Source organism: Muntiacus reevesi, chromosome 9 (assembly GCF_963930625.1).
Source record: "Muntiacus reevesi chromosome 9, mMunRee1.1, whole genome shotgun sequence".
Lineage (NCBI taxonomy): Eukaryota > Metazoa > Chordata > Mammalia > Artiodactyla > Cervidae > Muntiacus > Muntiacus reevesi.
In genome coordinates, this window is record NC_089257.1 from 2,429,223 (window position 1) to 2,450,747 (window position 21,525).

A 21,525-nucleotide genomic window follows, 5' to 3' on the forward strand; every position below is an offset into this window, starting at 1 on the left:
TAAACAATATAGAGATCCTATTAGAACATGGATACTTATTGTGTGACTAAGAGGAAAAACACAAAAATATCTTGAGTGTCTGCTAAGTATAAACTTGTTCAACTTTGAACAAATGAAGCTTTTAAAATCTATTCTGTCTTTCAAGTAATGTAGTAATATTAGTCATTTTGACTAATCCCAAAGTTGTAGGAGTTTATATCTCTTAACCCATACCCCTCTCCCCTCTGCTTCCCCTGTGGTAAGCACCAGTTTGTTTTTTCAGTCTATGAGTCTGTTGTTGTTTTTAGTTGTACGCATTCATTTGTGTTATTTCTTTTGGAGTCCATGTATAAGTGATATCATATAATATTTGTCTTTCTCTGTATTATTTCACTAAGCATATTATCTCGGTCCATCTGTGTTGCTGCAAATGGCAGAATTTCACTCTTCTCTATGACTGAGAAATATTCCATCATATTGATGTATATGTACCATATCTTCTTTAACTATTCATCTGTTGATGGGCATTTGGGTTGCTTTCATGTCTTGACTATTATAAATAGTGCTTCTGAATATTGGCGTACATGTTTTTTTTCTAATTATTTTGTTTTTTCAGATATATGCTCAAAAGTGGGATTGCTGGATCACATGGTAATTGTGTTTTTAGTTTTTTGAGGAAACTCTATACTGTTGTCCATAATGGTTGCCACCATATATTCCCACCAACAGAGTATGAAGATTCACTTTTCTCCAAATCATATCCAACATTTGTTATTTGTAAAATTTTTGATGACAGCAGTTTTGACAGGTGTGAGGTGATAACTCATTATAGTTTTAGGACATGTTTTATCTGTCTTTCACCATGATATACAGATGTTCTGATGCAACAAAAAAGACAATGTCAGTTGAAGTAAAGTTAATTCAATTTCACATTAATTTTATTAAACTATTGTAGTTTAATACAAAAATAATTTGTGTTTATTTTGTAAACTTTGTTTTGGCTGTCTGAGCTGCTCTGGTTAGCAGTTAATCTGATAATATACATTAAATCCCTTTTTAAAATTTTTATCTGAATTCACTTTTCTATGAACTTAGATTGGATGTGTCATCTCCAAGTCTTTTTCCCTGGACTATTCTATGGCTTATTAATAATTCAAAATTGCATTTGGTTGTCATTGCCATGCTTTAAATCTAAACACTCCTGGAAACAAGTTTTTTTTAATACGGAAATAAAGCACAGAGTGATCATGATAATTGATTTCCATGGAGACTAACTTTCATTTACTACTTTCGTTCTGTTTTTTATTGCTACAGAGCAGCCACACAATTCACAGTTGATCTCCATGGAAAACACCACAGAGGTGACTGAGTTCGTCCTTGTGGGGTTATCCGATGACCCTGAAGTGCAGATCCTGCTCTTCCTCACCTTCTCGCTCATCTACCTCCTCACGCTGGCTGGGAACCTGGGGATGACCGGGCTGATCCTGCTGGACTCTCGTCTCCACACGCCCATGTACCTCTTCCTCAGCCAGCTCTCTCTGGTGGACTTTGGTTACTCCTCAGCGGTCACTCCCAAAGTGATGGCAGGATTCCTCACAGGAGACAAAACCATTTCCTACGAGGCGTGTGCCGCCCAGTTCTTCTTCTTCGTGGCCTTCATCACCGTAGAGAGCTTCCTCTTGGCCGCAATGGCTTACGACCGCCATGCAGCCGTGTGCGAACCCCTGCACTACGCCACCGCCATGACGACCAGAGCCTGCGCGCGTCTGCTCACAGGCTGCTACTGCTGCGGCCTCCTCAACGCCTGCGTCCACACCGCGAACGTCTTCAGGCTCTCCTTCTGCAGGTCCAACGTGGTCAGTCACTTCTTTTGTGACGCTCCCCCTCTGCTGGCTCTCTCGTGCTCAGACAGCTACGTCAGTGAGATGGTTATTTTCTTCGTGGTGGGTTTCAACGACCTCTTTTCTATTCTGGTCATCTTCGTCTCCTACCTGTTTATATCTATCACCATTCTGAGGATGCGGTCGTCTGAAGGACGCCAGAAGGCCTTTTCCACCTGTGCTTCCCACCTCACTGCTGTCTCCATCTTCTACGGGACAGGCGCCTTCATGTACCTACAGCCCAGCTCCAGCCACTCCATGGGCGCAGACAAAATGGCGTCCGTGTTCTACGCCGTGGTCGTTCCCATGCTGAATCCACTGGTCTACAGCCTGAGGAACAGGGAGGTCAAGAGTGCCTTTAAAACGGCTGTGGGGAAGGCAAAGTCTTCTATAGGATTTGTATTTTAATTACATTAAAGCTATGATAAGGCAACTTTTTCCACCTCCAACTATCTGGGGAAAATATTTTTCCTGTCTATCCCACACATTTCTAAATTCTTACGGCAATTTCTCCAGCTGTTGATTAAGTTTACAAATTAAAATATCCAAAAATGTGATAACAAGGGAGAATGGGTTACCAAGAACATGGGATTTTTATTTTAAAAATTCTTCCTAGTAAGCCTACACACCCACACTCTCACATGAACATATACATTTACGTGTATGTATTAGCATATGCATGCATGTACATCATTCATGAAAAGCTCATGAAACCCACACATCTACAGAAGAGAAGTTAGTTAAGACATACTTGAGATGGGTCTATTATTATAATAGAATTTAGAACTTTTATTTTGTTGTCTGGGAACACATTCTCAGTATAAATATTTGACTTAAGGTAAATAAGATGTGTATGTTTGGCTTTTTAAAAATTGTATTTCATCTTTTTTATATTGAAAACACAATAGGTTCCTACTTTTTAAAAAATAACCTTTATGTAAGTGCTTCCAAAGCATTTTGAGTATAGATTGAGTCTTTGTTTATTCCTATTTTTAATAAAACTGCATGCTTTTACACAGGCATTTATTTTCCTAAATAAATTGTCATATGAGTCATACCTAAAAATAATGTTTATGTGACGTTTTAAATACAGAAAATATACAGAAATATAGGAAAAAGAAAAGGATCATAAAGGCAAGTTAAATTTACTTAAATAAAAGTATAATATTTAATTTAAAAATTTTGAGCACTAAGAATTACAATAGTATTAATAACTTCTTTGTATATAAGTGCTATGAATTGGTACTGTCCAAAGGCATTAATATTTTGAGTCTCAAAATGTTAACAATTTTGAATTATATATATGTATATGTATATAACATATGTATGTTATATGTATATGTATATGTATATAACATATATATATGTTATATATATGTTATGTTTGAATTATATATATAATACCTTTGAATTATATATATGTCCATTCTTTTTCTCAGATTTGGCATGTTTTTGCTATTATTTCTTCAAAGATTTCCTGTCCCTTTCTCTCTATCCTTTTGGGAATTGCATTATGCATATGTTGGTTCTTTTGGAGTATCCCACTGTTCTCTGAGACTTTATTTTTCTTTATTCTTTTTTATCTCTGTTCCTAGGACTGTATATTTTCAATGACCTATCTTAAGTTTCACTGTTTTTTTTTTTCTTCTGCCAGCTTAAATCTGCTATTCATACACTTTAGTGAATTTTATACTTTATATATTTGGTTTATTTATTTGATTTTTTAATTTATATCCTGGGATAAGACTACTAGAGGTCTACTCCACGCAGCGTAGGTCAGGATCACTGAGAAGGGCCCCACCTCTGAGACCAAGGAGACTTGTGTGTAAGATGAAAGCCATATCAAAACAGTGAAAGGACTCTGCTTTTGACAAGCGGGCTATGCAACTCTGAGCAGTAAGGAAACACAATCTACCGCTAGGAGAGGGGCACGATCACGGCGACCCTGTCTGAGGTTCAAGTGCAAAGGAAAGGTTTAAAACTGAGAAGGTAACGGATATTGGGAAATACCTTGTTAACCAGCCTCCATCCTAAAATGTGGCCAGGCTATATGAAGTCTCTTCATATGTGATTCACTGGCAATAACTATAGAAACAAGACGCAAATTCAGTTTGACTCATCTGTAACTAGATTGAGCCAGCTGTCTACACTAATATTCTAGCCAAACCACAACAAGAACAAAAAGTAGGCCTATCTTCAGGCATAAACTCTACCACAAGCTTTATTGCTTCACACACAGTGTTTGGCCTCCAAAACAAAACTGCAAGAAATACAAAGAGGCAATACGTTCCTGAGTGACAAAGCAATCAATCGAATCAAATGCTGATCTGACAGGGATACTGAAACTATCAGAGAGGCCATACAAAATATCGGGTTGGCCAAAAAGTTCATTCGAATTTTTCTGTAGCATCATGAGGAAACCCTAACAAATTCTTTGGCCAACCAATAAATATGATTAATATGTGAAAGATTCTGGTGGAAAAGTTGGAAAAACATAACAATCAGGCTGATGATTTTGATAAAGAAACGAAAACTTGTAAGAAATGATCAAGTGGAAGTGCATCCACAGCTGCATGGTCCACGTAAAAGTCTGGTCGGACTTCTATTACTATACTGAAGTGGTTAGAGAGAGCACCCTTGTCCTGCTCCTGATCTCAGAGAAGAACTTTCAGTTCTTCACTGCCGAGTATGATACAGCTGTGGGTTTATCATGTGTAGTCTTTATTACTACATTCCTTTCGTACCTAATTCATGGAGAGCTTTTATCATGAAAAGCTGTTGAATTTTGTCAAATGCTTCTATATCTGTTGAGATAATCATATGAGTTTTGTCTTTCATTCTACTAATGTGATATATTACATTGGTTTATTCTTATATGTACAACTATCCTTTTCATCATTGTGTGTGATCAAATCTAATAATATATAAAATGCTTAAAGAGTCATGACCAAATAGGATTTCAAGTAATTACAAGTGGGACTTCAAAATAATATCCTATATTAAGATGCTGTGGAATTTTTTATTTGTGTTTTTTGTTCTCTTTTATTTAATTTCTAATGAGGTAACATTTATTTATAACATTATGTAAGGTTCATGTTTACTGTACATATTTCTAATTCTGTAGGCACTATAGCAGTCTCACCAGCAAAAATTTAGTTTCCATTTATTGGTTATATTGATTCCCTTTACCAGTTTTGTCCTCCCCACTCTCCCTACCCCTCTTGTAACAAGGACTCTGATCTCTGTATCTGGATGTTTGTTTCTGTTTGGTTTGGTGTGTTCATGTACTGTCTGCATCTTTTTAACATTTATTGGAGTAGAGTTGATTTATAGTGCTGTGTTAGTTTCAGGTGTAGAGCAAAGTGAATCATTTATACACATGCGCACTTTGTTTCAGACTCTTTTCCAATGTAGGCCATGACAGAGTACTGAGTAGAGTTTCCTGTGCTGGACAGTAGGTCCTTATTAGTTATCTAGTCACCTATATATAGTAGTATGTATATGTCGGTTCCAATCTTCCAATTTATCCCTCTTCCTCCTTAACCCTGGTAACCATAGTTTATTTTTTTCATTGTAACTATTTCTGTTTTGTAGATAAGTTCATTTATACTACCCTTTTTAGATTCCACATAAAAGCCATATCATACGATATTTGTCTTTGTTTGACTTCATTAGTCTGACACTCTCTAGATCTATCCATGTTGCATGTTTGTTTGTTCTATATTCCACATATGAGTGAAATCATATGGTAGCACTAGACTAAAACCATATAATCATCTAGATAGATGCAGAAAAAGCCTTGGACAAAATACATCATTTACTCACAATAAAAACTCTCCAAAAGGTATTAGTAGTGGGAAACTTCACAAACATGATAAAAAAAACAGCTATGAAACACAGCTGGCTTCACAGTTTATTTATGATGAAAGACTGAATGCTTTTTTCCCAAGATTAGAAATAGGCAAGGATATCTCCTCTTACCACTTTTATCCATTGTGATAGACATTAATACAGCAAAGCAAGAAAAAAAGAAAAAACACATTGGTTGGAAAGGAATAAATAAAATCCCCACAATTTAGAGAATATATGACTTTCTGCTTATAAAATCACAAAGAAAATAACAAAACTATAGAACTAATGAGTTTAGCAAGTCATCAAGAAGATAGATCAACATTAAAAAATCCATCATAACTCTATATAATGTCAATAAATGATTGGAAATTGTAATTTTATTTATTTTTTTTGTTTGTTTTTTTCTTGTATTTTATTTTTAAGTTACTTATTTTAATTGGAGGCTAATTACTTTACAATATTGTAGTGGCTTTGGCCATACATTGACATGAATCAGCCATGGGTGGACATGTGCTCTCCATCCTGAACCCCCCTCCCATCTCCCTCCCCATCCCATCCCTCAGGGTCATCCCAGTGCACCAGCCCTGAGCACCCTGTCTCATGCAGCGAACCTGGACTGGTGATCTATTTCACATATGGTATACAAATTGCAATTTTAAAGCAGTACCGTTTGCAATAGTACCAATGATGTAAAGCACTTAGGTATAAACCTTACAAGATATGTGTGAGATGTGCTGAAAACTATAAAATTTTGAGGTTTCCCTCATGGCTCAGTGGTAAAGAACCTGCCTGCCTTTGCAGGAGATGCAGGCTCGATCCCTGGGTCAGGAAGATCCCCTGGAAAAGAAAATTGCAACCCACTCCAGTATTCTTGCCTGGAGAATTCCGTGGACAGAGGAAAGTTGCGGGCTACAGTCCCTAGGATTGCAAAAGAGTTAGACATGATTTAGTGATTAAACAAAAACAAACAAACAAAAAAATAAATCAAATGTGATAAATGGAGAAATTCAGTACATTCATGGATTAGAAGACTAATTTTAAGATATCTGTGTTCCCAAATCCAAGAAAGAATTTTTGTAAAAACTGGGAAGCACATTGGAATGTTTATATGGAAAAATCAAATAAATTAGAATAATCAAGATAACTTCAAAGAGCAGCAAAGTTGAAGCACTCGCATTCCTCCTTTCCAGATCCACCCTTAAACTACAATAGTCAAGTACTGCAGTATTGGACAAAGGATAGCTGCATTAGATTAAATGTTACTGGAACTCGACAGAGATTCCAAAAATATAGCGATATTGATACAGTTAGTTGACATTTGACAATTTTTGCAAAGGCAATTTTAAATAGAAAGTATAGTATGTATTTTCAACTGATATAGTTGGAATATTTGTTTAAAAAAAAACTCTAAAAGGCATGTTACAAACCAGGGAAAAGTGTTTACAAATCACATATCAGTCCTTATCAGTAAAGGACTTGCATTTTGGAACACGTAAAGTATTCTCACATTGCTATCATAATAAAACAAATACAGTAAAATGAGCAAAAGATTTTAACAGAGACTTCACACAAAAGGATAATAGGGATGGCAAATAAGTACACAAAAAGATCTTCAACATAATCAGTCATCAGAGAAATGCAAACTAAAAAAGAGAGATACACTACAAACCTACTATAGTAACTAATTAAAAACCTTGTAAATATCAAATACTGCCAAAGATATGAAGCAATCAGAACTCTCATACATTGTTGGCAGGAAAGCAGAATAGTATACCATCTTGGAAGACAGGTTGACTATATCATATAACCCAGAAATCTCATTCCTAAGAATCTATCCAAGTGAAATATAAGCATATGCTCACATAAAAGTCTGCATGTGAATGTTTATTGACACTTTATTTGTAATAGCTAAAAACTGAAAACAACCCAATTTTCTTTCAACTGTGGAATGGATAAACACTCTGTGCTGAATACACATATTGCCTCTCAGCAATAAACAGGACTGCGGAAAAACTACCCAAATCCATAAATTGCAAATTCATTATGCTAAGAGAAAGAAGCCACCCTCAAAATCCAGCCTATGGTTTGATTCATTTTTTTAATGACGTTCTTACAAAGTCAGAACTGTAAGGGCTGCAAACAGGTCCGTGGTTGCTAGGTGGTAGAAGGGTCAAGCATCAAGAAGTATGGGAAATCAGGTGAGTTGACAGCTGTCCTGGATCATGAGGTGGTGGTGGCTGTATGGCCACACTCATCTGCACAGGCTGTTAGAGCTATACGTTAGAGTGTGGCTATAACTTTACGTAAATTACACATCCTCAACCAGACAGTTAGTTTTCTAAGGCCAAGTAGTGCAAATGAATTGGTGCACTTACTCAACAGGCGCTCACACTCCCCACAGACCGTTTAATTGCTTTTCTGCTAAATAAGTGAGATGAAGAGCTGTGGATGTTCTCATTAGGGACCTATTCCCCTGACTGTTCTGTGTCCCTATGACTTGCTCTAGGTTCCCACTCAGTAGTCTTTGGAAACTCCAAAGTTACTACTTTAAACATCATCATAGAGGACCAGTTTGGGTGCACAACCGTTTTGTTCCTTTTTTTATTCACCTGAATGTTAGTAGTTTCTAGCATACATGTCAGTTTTCCTCCAAACAGGATTTGCTTAGAACTTGCAGCCACAGTCAAAGAAAACACTCTAAGATCAGAATTATACTTATTGAGGCTAAAATGATAACCCCTTTGCCCAATTGCTTTGTACATCATTTTTCATTTGCTACTCACAGACAGTTTTCTGTGAGATGTGTGGGACAGGTAATTTTATTATTTTTGTTTCATAAATAAGAAAACTGAACTTGACAGAGGTAAATGACTCTCCCAAGGTATCATAAATAATCCATTCAAGATATAGGGCATGAACCTAGGTTTCCTGGTTCCATGTAAATGCTTTTTCTTCCACTTATTCATGCTTCAGAGACCTTAACATCTTTTTGCCAGTACCCGAGAGAGCGTTTCCTATAGGGCTTATACATTCCACCCTGGTTGAGTTTCTGCTGGTTGCCTTTCGCTTTTTGTCAAGGAGCAAGGTAAGCTTCTAATGTCTTATATAATTTTAGTGAGACGTGAAATCCATGCAAAAGCAGTAAGGAGCCTGGGTCTACTTTGAGATATTTTCACAGAATATTGGATGTTTTCAATATTTTCCTCAAACTGTGAGGAGGAACTGGTTATGAAATATCCAAATCTACATCAGTGGGGAGTTTGTGATATTTAGGAAACGCCACGCAGGCAGCGTTCCTGAAGAGGATAAGAGCAACCAGGCAGCAATGAAAACAGAACAAAACATGTGAAATAGACTGCTCTGATTTGGCAGCTTCGTTTTCTTTACTAACTCTAGGCTTATTACTGAAGTTACATAGAACGGGGTGAAATGATACGTCTTTAGACTACAAGGGGATCACCGTGAATTACAAAGCCCTTCTTTTCCCCTTTATGTCACTCATATTATTACTAGCATGTCTTATTGTTGTTTAGATGCTCAATCGTGCCCCACTCTTTTGTGACCCCATGGACAGGGGTCCATGGAACCCCCACAAGTTTCCTCCGTTCATGGGGATTTCTCAGGCAAGAATATTGGAATGCATTGCCATTGCCTTCTCCAGGGGATTTTCCCAACCCAGGGACTGAATGTGTGTCTACTGCATTGCAGGCGGATTCTTTACCACTGAGCTGCCTGGGAAACCCCTAGCACATCTGGAAAAGTTAAAAGAGTGGTGGCTAAGGGCATAAGCTTTAAAATCTCTCTCACCTGGATGTGACTCTTGAATTTAGTTTTTATTAGGTGTGGAATTTTATGAAGTAACATAGCCTCTCAAGTCCTCGGTTTCCTTAACACCAAAATGTGGATAATAATAATCCATACCTTATAACACTGTAGGATAAAGTTGTAGAAAAATGTAACTTATAAGTTATTCCTGTCAACTCATAAATTACCTTAATAAATATCATAAGCATTGTGTAAATATTATGCTACCTAACTTAAGTCATGAGGATAAAATGAAATATATACACAGTTGCATATATAAAAAGCTCTTACTAGAGATTATAGAACAAAGTATATGCTAAAAAGTTCTTTATATTAGTTTAGGGTGAACAAATACAACTGTCTTTATGCTCTGGGCATGAAAATTGTGAAGGAGAAGATGGTAAAGAAGAGTGGTTGCTAATAAACAGAAGCTGTGACATAGGCTTCAAGTCCAAATGAAAAAATTTAGAATGTGAAGAGCACCTCAAAAGCAGATCTGCAAGTTAATCAAATACAATTTCAACCCTAGATTTTTGTGATGCAGATTATAGGTGACGGCCATGGGAGTAAATTGAAGCAGCAGAAGACTGTTTCAACCCAGGGTAAAATATGGATCTCAAAGAATGAAGTGAGCAAATGGCCGCTACAACCAGCGATGGGCAGGGAAGACAGTGAGGCCTGCTGGAGGGGCCAGGAGACCTGAGCGGACACAGTGTGTGTGCGTGCTCAGGACTCAGCCTTGTCCAGCTCGTCGGGATTTCAGGGACTGCAGCCCACCAGGCTCCTCTGTCCTTGGAGTTTTCCAGGCAGGAAAGAGGAGCCTGGTGGGCTACAATCCATTTCCTACTCCAGGGAATCTTCCCGACCCAGGGATTGAACCCATGTCTCTTGAGCCTCCTACATTGGCAGGTAGCTTCTTTACCACTGCGTCACCTGTGTGAGGAAAGACTAATTAAGAGGAGAGGCTGTCAAACTTCAAAAATGGCCCACAGCCTGAAGACTTGAATATTGCATCCTACTTTTTTCAAACCAAGGTAGAAACCATGATTTCATCCTAATATATTATTAGCACAAACACTCATCAGGCTTATACTTATTGTTTTTATTTTATTAACTTTAACTATTGCCCCATTCACAGTACATCTTTGTTATTAAGGATGAAAAATGTGAGGCTCAGAAAACTTAAGTTAGGACAGTGTTCCCGAGAGTAAATGGCAGGGTCCTTTAGGATGCTATTCACCTCTTCCCAGATGTTGAGTTCTTAGGCTCAGTACATTATTTTTCTTCTGCGCTGTTGTTGCAGGTTGGATATATTTGCTGTTGCAGTCATTCTGCTGCATATGCATATGTCTGTCTTACTCCATTGTAAGTCCCCAATCCAGAGACAGCATATTAGTTATTTCAGTTTTCCTAATTACCAATATTAAGTGTGGTCCAGTGGATGCAGTGGAAGACATAAATTGAATTAATTCACTTCAGTTCAAATTTCAGTTAATGTCTTGAGGACTAGGAACTAGTCTGCCTGAGCACAAAACTTGACTCTGCCAGTTACTACTCATGTAAATCAAACAAATTAAGCAATCTTTTGGAGTCTAAGTTATCCCATAAAATCAGTGATGGTAATGACTAATGAACCTCATAGCATTGTTGAGAGGATGAAATGAGTATATATACAGTCAATCTTCAGATTCACAGACTTCCTATTTACAGATTTTCCTATAGTTAAAATTTATTTTAATTCTAAAATAAATATTTGCAGAGCTCTTGTGGTCATTTAGGGACGTGCAGAGGGGTGAAAAATCTGAGTTGCTTGACATTCACATTTCCAGCAGAGGTTGAACAAGGCTATTGCTCTACCTTCTTATTTCCATTTCCATGTTGTAATTGTTTTTTATTTTTTAATATTTAATTAGAGGGTAATTGCTTTACAATGTTGCACTGGTTTCTTCCGTACAACAGCATCAATCAGCCATAAATATATATATATATCCCCTCCCTCCTGAGCCTCCCTCCCTCCGCCCCTTTAGGAGGTCACAGAGCCCCGGGTTGGGTTCCTTGGGTTATAGAGAAACTTCCCACCAGATATCTATCTTACACACATCTATCTTCAGTGCCCCTCTCCCCACTCATCCCACCCTCTCCGTTCCCCATGTCCACAAGTCTGTTCTCTGCGTCGTGACTATCCCCGCCCAGGGACGGTACCGCTCATCTGCGCCGTTTTCTAGATTTCATGTATATGTGCTGTTGCTTTGCAGGCCCTAAGTCGTGTCTGACTCTGCAGCCCCATGGGCTGTGGACGTCAGGCCTCCCTGTGTCTCGCCAACTCCCGGAGTTTGCCCAAGTCCACTGTCCATTGAATCGGTGCTGCTATCCAACCATCTCATCCTTTGCTGCCCTGTTTCCCTTTTGCCTTCAATTTTTCCAAGCCTCAGGGTCTTTTCCAATGAACTGGCTCATCCCATCAGGTGGCCAAAGTATTGGAGCTTCAGCTTCAGCTTCAGCTTACATCTTCCAGTAAGTATTCAGGGTTGATTTCCTTTAGGTTAGCTAGTTTGATCTCCTTGCAGTCCAAGGGACTCTCAAGAATATATATATGTGTGTGTGTGTGTGTGTGTGGAGTGTGTGTATTTATATACAATAGTCCATTTTATATATGTACTACAATTTCTTTTTTTGTTTGCCGTTTTATTTTTTTATTGAAGTAGAGTTGGCTAATACTGTGTTAGTTTCTGGTGTACGGCAGAGTGATTCAGTTACACATTCTTTCTCATATTGTTTTCCATTGTGGTTCATTACAGGACTGAAACAGTTCCCTGTGCTACACAGTAGGGCCATGCTGTTTATCCATTCTGTGTGTGATAGCTTGCCTCTGCTCATCCCGACCTCCCAGTCCAACCCTTCCCACCGCTGCCCCGCTTGGCAACCACAAGCCTGTGTCAGTGAGTCTGTGTCTGTCTCATGGATACATTCATTTCCGTCATATTTCAGACTCCACATGTAGATATCATACGGTATGTCTTTCTCTGTTTTACTTCACATCATATGATGGTCTCCAGTTCCATCCACTTAGTTGCAAATGGCAATATTTCATTCTTTTTGTGGCTGAGTACTGTTCTCTCGTGGGTGTGTGTGAGCGTGTGTGTGCGTATCTCACATCTTTATCCATTCAGCTGTCGGTGGATATGTAGGCTGTTTCCATGTCTGGGCTATTGTCAATGGTACTGCTGTGAACGTAGTGAAAGGCACTCGGTCGTGACCTTGTGACCCCCTTTGTGACCCCACGGACTGCAACCTGCCACGCTCCCCTGCCCACGGACCTCTCCAGGCCAGAACGCTGGAGTGGGTAGCCACTATTCTTCCCCTTCTCCAGGGGGTCTCCCCAACCCACAGACCGAACCCAGGTCTCCTGCATTGCAGATGGACTCTTCACCATCTGAGCTGCCAGGGAAGCCTATGAACATAGGGTGCATGTGTCTTTTTGAACTATACTTTTGCCCTGATACATGCCAAGAGTGGGATTTCTGGATCACATGGCAACTCTATTTTTAGTTTCTTAAGGCACCACCAGACTGTTCTCCATAGTGGCGGCACGAGTGTACATTCCTACTAACAGTGTAGAGGTTCCCGTTTCTCCATACCATCTCTAGCGTTTGTTATTTGTAGACTTTTTAATGATAGCCACTCTGACCAGCGTGAGGTGGTACCTCATTGTGACTTTGATTTTGTCCGCCACTTTGAATAATCCACAAACCGCAAGCAGCAACATAAAAGTATCTCCCAGGGAATTCCCCGGTGGTGCAGGGGTTAGGACTATGACTTCTTTATCCATTCATCTCTTGATGGACATCTAGTTTGCTTCTACACCATGGTTACTATACAAGTGTTTTCATGCAGTCTTTGCAGTGTCAGTTTTTCACATTTTTATGCTTCCTGTTGTGTGATTTTTTAATTAAAAGAATTAAATTTTCCTGAGTGTAGTACTAAAAGAAGACTGTGATGTGCCTTAAGGAGAAAATAAGTATATGACATATAGTGCTGTTGGCTGTGAGACCAATGTTAATGAATTAACAGTATATATTAAATAAGATCTGTTTAAAGAGAAACACACATAAACAATATTTTGGATTGATTGACTGATGAGAATGTAACCAGAGTCTTGCAGGAAACTATCTCTCTGTTTTTGCTGGGAGCAAAGAAGCATTCATGAATTCACTGCTCACTGTTACTTTATAGAACCTAACTGCTACAGATAATGGGGATCAGCTGTGACGTGTGTGTGTGTGTGTGTGTGTGTGTGTGTGTGGAGAAGGAAATGGCAACCCACTCCAGTATTCTTGCCTGGAGAATCCCAGAGATAGAGGAGCCAGGTGGGCTGCCGTCTATGGGGTCACAGAGTCGGACACGACTGAAGCAACTTAGCAGCGTATATATATAAATATATATATATATTCCTGAATGTGACCACTGTAGAAGGGTAAGCTGTTTATAGTCCCAGTAGATATGATTTGGAAGATGGAGTCATTCCAGATATATGATGATCTTCAGTTCAGTTCAGTTCAGTCGCCCAGTCATGTCTGACTCTTTGTGACCGCATGGACTGCAGCACGCCAGGCCTCCCTGTCCATCACCAACTCCCGGAGTCCACCCAAACCCATGTCCATCGAGTCGGTGATGCCATCCCACCATCTCGTCCTCTGTCGTCCCCTTCTTTTCCCACCTTCAATCTTTCCCAGCATCAGGGTCTTTTCACATGAGTCAGCTCTCCACATGAGGTGGCCACAGTATGAACGGTATGACAACCTTAGATAAGTCATTAACCCTTTCTCTACCTCCATTTCTCATATTCAAAATTAGTAAATGGGGTGACTGATCCATGAAACCCTTCAATTTCAACTATTAATTTTTTTTTTTTTTTTTTTTTTTACAAATTTTCTCATGTGTATGCTTTAGAGCTGGAGAACAAATTGCTGCTGTAACTGAAACAGTTCACAGAGTGTTTATACATTCCAGTTTCACTATGCTCTGACTTTTTCATTCCTCTGTTCCTTTACTTCTCATGCTTGCAGGGCGTCCTGTGGTTCCTAAATGACACCCATGGAGAACAAAACAGAAGTGACTGAATTCATCCTCCTAGGACTTACTGATGCCCCAGGACTACAGGTCCCACTCTTCATGATGTTTACCTTCATTTACATTATCACTGTAGTTGGAAATCTGGGGATGATCACGCTGATTCTGTTGGACCCTCACCTTCACACTCCTATGTACTTTTTCCTGAGTAATCTCTCTCTGGTGGACCTTGGTTACTCCTCAGCAGTCACACCCAATGTGATAGCAGGATTCCTCACAGGAAATAAGGTCATTTCTTACAATGCATGTGCTGCTCAGATGTTCTTTTTTATAGTCTTTGGCACCGGGGAAAGTTACCTCTTGGCCTCAATGGCTTATGACCGCTACGCAGCAGTGTGCAAGCCCCTGCATTACACCACCACCATGACAAAGAACAGCTGTGCTTGTCTTGTCGTAGGCTCCTACGCATGTGGTGTTCTGAATGCCTCTGTCAACGTGGGAGATAACTTCAGTCTCTCTTTCTGTAGGTCCAATGTGGTCAACCACTTTTTCTGTGATGTTCCAGCAGTCATGATTCTTTCTTGCTCTGATAAGCACATCAGTGAGTTGGTTCTTGTTTATATTAATACCTTCCATGTGATTTTTGCTCTCCTGATTATCTTTATTTCCTACCTGCTCATATTTATCACTATTCTGAAGATGCACTCAGCTGAGGGATATCAGAAGGCTTTGTCCACCTGCGCTTCTCACTTCACTGCTATCTCCATTTTTTATGGGACAGTCATCTTCATGTACTTACAACCCACCTCCAGTCACGCCATGGATACAGATAAAATGGCCTCTGTGTTCTATGCTATGATCATCCCTATGCTAAACCCTGTGGTCTATAGCCTGAGGAACAAGGAGGTCAAAAGTGCATTCAAGAAGGTTGTTGAGAAATCAAAATTGTCTCTAGGATTAGCTCTTTAATAATGTAGGATCCAAAAAAGTTAGAGTCATCTCTTAGATGTCCTTTGCTCAGTGACTCACATGTTAAGGCCCACACAGGACTTATCTTCCTGAGGAGATATCCCGCCATCGTATGATGTCAGAATCCTAGTAGAAACAAATGTAATGTTATTAATTATTATCATGTTGATGCAAATGTACATGCAAAAACAGGAGAATACAGAAGCCTAGGGTTAGAACTGCATTCCTTTGTCCCATGTATGCACATACAAACCGAGCAGGAAATTTGTTAAATAAATAAATCACGTATGGCTGGTTTTTGAAAAAGAAAAGAATTTTAGATGATCAATTGTGGTGCTATATGATCCAATAATTCCACGCCTGAGAATATATTGGAACAAACTATAATTCAAAAAGATACACGCAGCCTTACATTCATATCAGTGTTATTTGCAATAGCTAAGACGTGGAAATAACCTCAATGTCCATTGACAGATGAGTGGATAAAGAAGATGTGGTACATGTATACAATCGAATACTACTCAGCTATAAGAACAATAACGGCATTTGTACCAACAGGGATGGACCTGGAGATTATCATAGCAGATAAAGATAGTCAGAAAGACAAGCACCTGTGATATCACTTACATGTGGAATCTAAAATATGATACAAATGAATTTATCTATAAACCAGAAACTGTCTTGCAAGACACAAAGAGCAGACTAGTGGTGGGAAGGGAGAGGAAGGAGAGCTGGTTCGGGAGTTTGGGATGAACAGATGCAAACTATCACATATGAAATGGATAAACGGCCAGGTCCACGCTGTTTCCTGTCTCCCCATCTACTTGCCATGGAGTGATGGGACCAGATGCCATGGTCTTGGTGTTTTGAATGCTGAGTTGTAAGTCAGCTTTTTCACTCTCCTCTTTCACTTTCATCAAGAGGCTTTTTAGTTCTTCACTTTCTACCATAAGGGTGTTATCTGAGTATCTGACGTTTTTGATATTTCTCTTGACAATCTTGATTCCAACTTGTGCTTCATTCAGCCCAGCATTTTGCATGATGTATTCTGCATAGCAGTTAAATAAGCAGGGTGACAATATACAGCCTTGATGTACTCCTTTCCTGATTTGGAATGAGTCCATTGTTCCGTGTACAGTTCTAACTGCTTCTTCTTGATCTGCATACAGATTTCTCAGGAGACAGGTCAGGTGGTCTGGTATTCTTATCTCTTTAAGAATGTTCCACAGTTTGTTGTGATCCACACACTCAAAAAGGACATGAGTTTGGGTAAAGTCCAGGAGTTGGTGATGGACAGGGAGACCTGGCGTGCTGCGGTTCTTGGGGTTGCAAAGAGTTGGACACGACTGGGCAACTGAACTGAACTGAACACAGTCAAAGGCTTTAGCATAGTCAATGAAGTAAAAGTAGGTGTTTTTCTGGAATTCTCCTGCTTTTTCTATGATCCAGTGAATGTTGGCAATTTGATTTTTGGTTCCTCTGCCTTTTCTAAATCCATCTTGTGTTTATGTATATATCCAAACTAAAATATAGATTCCGTACAAGAAATGGCTTCATCTGCTTTGTTCATAACTCCTTGGTAAAAGTGAGTGAAAGCATTAGTTGCTTAGTCATGTGCGACTATTTGTAGCCCTCCAACTCCTCTGTCCATGGATTCTCCAGGCAAGAATAGTGGGGTGGATAGGCATTCCCTTCTCCAGGTGATCTTCCTGACCAGGAATCTAATCTGGATCTCTTGCATTGCAGGCAGATTCTTTCTCATCGGAGCCACCAGGGAAGCCCCCAGTCCTTGGTACTTAAATCAATTTCTGGACCATAGGAGAGTTAAATAAATATTTTTAAATGAATGAATGCATGAATGAAAGGATGGATGAAGCTTTTATTTCAGCTTCATCCATCAGGATGAATGTATTAAATATTTGAAGCAGGATATTTATAATTCATTCATAAAATAAACCTTCTATATAAAATTAGCATTTCAAGAGGCATGACTGGTGTTTTGTTTGACTGAAATGCTTTCTACATTGCCACTCAGTGCTTTTAATTCCCACTGACCGACACAATGATTAACTGGAAACTTTGTCATCATCCCTTAGAAATGATATCTCATTGACAATACATCAAATAGATTCTATTAATAAGTCATAAAAGACAAAACGTATCAAACTATTTTAATGCTTAATATCTGAGTTAGTTATGGTAATGCAGTTAATTCCAGTGATTCTAAACTCCCATAGATAATGTAAACACAGCAATACTTATCAATAGTAAACATAATCTACATTAAATACCCTAGTAGAATAATATTTATGTGTTTTATTTTGATCCTTGGGGAGCTCAATTCTGTAATAAAGATGCCCATAGGAACTTGCACCGGTATTCCTTTCTCTGTTGTCTGCATACTTAGAGGCTTCCATGCTGTGTTAGCAAGGCTGTGTTTGGATATACTGAGATGGACAGCAGTACGGACAGAGTGTTGCAGTCCAAACATAATCTCTTCTGGCTCTAAGTTTATGACGATAGTGACGTGTCTTCTGCTGGAGCCATTTAAAAGTTACTTTTAAAACTTTTAATATTTTATTTTTAATTGTAGGGTAATTATAATATCAGAGAAGGCAATGGCACCCCACTCCAGTCCTCTTGCCTGGAAAATCCCATGGACGGAGGAGCCTGGTAGGCTGCAGTCCATGGGGTCACTATGCGACTGAGTGACTTCACTTTCACTTTTCACTTTCATGCATTGGAGAAGGAAATGGCAGCCCACTCCAGTGTTCTTGCCTGGAGAATCCCAGGGACAGGGGAGCCTGGTGGGCTGCTGTCTATGGGGTCGCACAGAGTCGGACACGACTGAAGCGACTTAGCAGCAGCAGCAATTATAATATTGTAATGTTTTTTCGTACATCACCATGAAATGGCCACATATACCCCCTCCCTCTTACACTTCTCTCCCACCCCCTCCCCCTTCCAGCCCTCTAGGTTGTCACAGATCACCAGCAAACTCCTACTGGCTATCTATTTAACATTTGATATTTTGTGTGTTTCAGTGCTATCCTCTCAAATCATCCCACCCCCTCCTTCCCCCACTGTGTCCAAAAGTCTGCCCTTTATGTCTGTGTCTCCTTTGCTGCTCTGCATATAGGGTCATTGGTACCATCTTTCTAGATTCCATATAGATGTGTTAATATACAATACTTGTCTTTCTGACTTACTTCATTCTGTATAATAGGCTCTAGGTTCATCCATCTCATTAGAACTGACTCAGACATGTTCCTTCTTATAGCTTAGTAATATTCCATTGTGCATATGCATCACAACTTCCTTATCCACTCCTCTGCAGATGGACATCTAGGTTGCTTCCATGTGCTAGTTACTGTAAATAACAAATGCTTTTAGAGTATGTTTTAGATTTACAGAATAGGAGCAAAGATAGCATGAGTTCTCATGTACACCTGTCCTAGTTTATCCTAGTTTCATCACAATATACTACCTTGGCACATATATCAATATAAAGAATCCAACACTTATACATTGCTAACTGAATCCCATACTTTATTTGGATTTCACTAATTTTTTTCTCTCTACTATCCTTTTCCTGTTCCAGTATCCTATACATGGTAACACACAGGGAAATAAAAATGGTATTTGCTTTCTGGCATTGTTTAGGGCAATGTTTTATAAGTAATATAACTGATGTAGCACCTATTACATTGAAAGTGAAAGTGATGGGGGGGTAAGGAGACAAAGAAGGCTATGCAGTTACATCTAAGAAAAAACTGGGGATATGGTAACTAACATTGGACCTAGTAGTAGAAATTCAGAAGAAACCTCCAGATTACTGAAGGAATGTCATTGGCAAGGAGGCCATGAGCCTTGAATTTAAAAATCTTTGCCTGAACATTCCAACAACTCTAGAAGCTCAAAATTTCATGTGTAGAAGTAATCTGCAAAAGGTGAATAGTCCTTAAAGAGATCATACTCCTCAACATGCACTTAAACTCCCTGCCATGGTCATCACTTTACATAAAACATCATATAAAACACAACATATCCCCACTTGTTTCAGGAAAAAGTCCATACCCTTAGCACTGAGCAATTCATCCTCTTTTGTAATGTCCCAGAACGTTCACTTGAGCCCTGTATCTAAATGAGGCCTTTCAAAGGTACCTGAAGACCAATTAGAAACTCTTCTCTTTCCCAAACCTTAATTAAAAGCTTCCCTATCTTACACTATCTCAACTGTTATTGTTCAGTCGCTAAGCCGTGTCCAACTCTTTGCGACCCCAAGGACTGCAGTACTCCAGGCTTCCCTGTCCCTCACTATCTCCCAGAGTTTGCTCAAACTCATGTCCATTGAGTTGGTAATGCCATCCAACCATCTCATCTCTGTCACCCACTTCTCTCGCCCTCAGTCTTTTCTGGCATCAGGGTCTTTTCCAATGAATCGGCTCTTCACATCAGATGACTTAAGTATTGGGACTTCAGTTTCAGCATCAATTTTTCCAGTGAATATTCAAGGTTGAAGTCCTTTAGGATTGATTGGTTTGAACTCCTTGCAGTCCAAGGGACTCTCTAAAGTCTCCAACACCACGATTTGGAAGCATCCATTCTTCAGCTCTCAGCCTTCTTTATGGTCCAACTATCACTCAATAAAACTATTATCACATCTTTCAGTTCAGTTCAGTTCAGTCGCTCAGTTGTGTCCGACTCTTTGCGACCCCATGAATCACAGCACATCAGGCCTCCCTGTCCATCACCAACTCCCGGAGTTTACTCAAACTCATGCCCATCGAGTCAGTGATGCCATCCAGCCATCTCATCCTCTGTCGTCCCCTTCTCCTACTGCCCCTAATCCCTCCAAGCATCAGGGTCTTTTCCAACGAGTCAACTCTTCGCATCTTTAAGCCCCTGCTGAAATCCAAGTAGTGACATATGTGTACCCTTGCTGAATAAAAAGGAAAAGAACACAGCCTTTGTTAATTTTGCCTTAGATTTCATTTTGTCTTTGACACACTTCAGAAATCCTCATAAGAAATAATGGATAAAAGAAAAACATACCATCTAACAGATACACCAGGGACCAATGAAAATTATAGGAAATGGAATTCTCTCCAGAGATAAAAATCAGGGTCTTGTAAAGAAATATCTCCCATCAGTAAAATTGAAGAGCTTTCATAATGTTAATTCAGCAACATTTCAAAACTGAGTTGTGTATTTCCATTCTCTTCTTTCATAAAAGGGAACTCTTTTTTCAAATTATTTTTTACCATATTCCAGTATCATACATTGAATGTGAAAGTAGGATGAGTTATATTTTTTCTTTGTTTTTTTTAGTTCCTAAGTGCCTTACCACAGGGAGCCACATTTAGACTGAATGGAGAGGACCATTAAACCCCTTTAGTAGTCTAGACATTGACCTTTCATAGGAATTAGCTGCAATTTAGGTTGTCTCCTTAATGGAAGTAGAAAATATGTTGTATGTATGTGTGTGTGTGTAAAGGTAAAATATTTGATATTTATAAATATTACAAAGGAAGAGACTTGTTAGCTGTGTGCCAAAATATTTTCTTTCTCCTCTTAGGCTTATAACTACTTATATTCTCAGCCTTCGTGCAATTAGTTGTGGTCATGTGATTGTATTCTTGTCAATGAAATGTGAATGTGTTGTATGTGCCATTTCCAAGCCTGGCCCTTGAAATTTCCCATGCAGTTCTGTTTATTCTCTCTTTTGTTGTCATCAATTAGATATAGAATCCAGGCCAGAGGAGATAGTGAAGCCACAAAACAGAAAGAACTTGGATTACCGTTCTACTGAATTTCCGTAGAACAACTAACCGAACATCATATGAGCAAGAAAAATCTCTGTGGTTAAGCCACTGCAATTTTGGACTTTGCTAGTATAAGAGCAAATATTATAGTATTATTTATACCAACTAGCGTGAAGAGATTCCCAGAAGACAATCTGGATGCTGCT

At 39.1% G+C, this 21,525-nt stretch overlaps 2 protein-coding genes across 2 annotated transcripts; both read left to right on the forward strand.

Annotated features, from left to right (window-relative positions):
- Positions 1-1,322: 1,322 nt before the first annotated feature.
- On the forward strand, positions 1,323-2,267 carry LOC136174732 (olfactory receptor 5B12-like). Its single transcript, XM_065944916.1, has one exon. It carries the CDS (start codon positions 1,323-1,325, stop codon positions 2,265-2,267), a length of 945 nt encoding a protein of 314 aa, XP_065800988.1.
- Positions 2,268-14,600: 12,333 nt separating this feature from the next.
- On the forward strand, positions 14,601-15,554 carry LOC136174722 (olfactory receptor 5B2-like). The gene has a single exon (XM_065944906.1). It carries the CDS (start codon positions 14,601-14,603, stop codon positions 15,552-15,554), a length of 954 nt encoding a protein of 317 aa, XP_065800978.1.
- Positions 15,555-21,525: the final 5,971 nt, after the last annotated feature.

What these genes read in the sequence shown, in the direction of transcription:
- LOC136174732 (XM_065944916.1), top strand. Translation starts at nt 1,323, where the DNA reads ATGGAAAACACCACAGAGGTGACTGAGTTCGTCCTTGTGGGGTTATCC.
- LOC136174722 (XM_065944906.1), top strand. Translation starts at nt 14,601, where the DNA reads ATGACACCCATGGAGAACAAAACAGAAGTGACTGAATTCATCCTCCTA.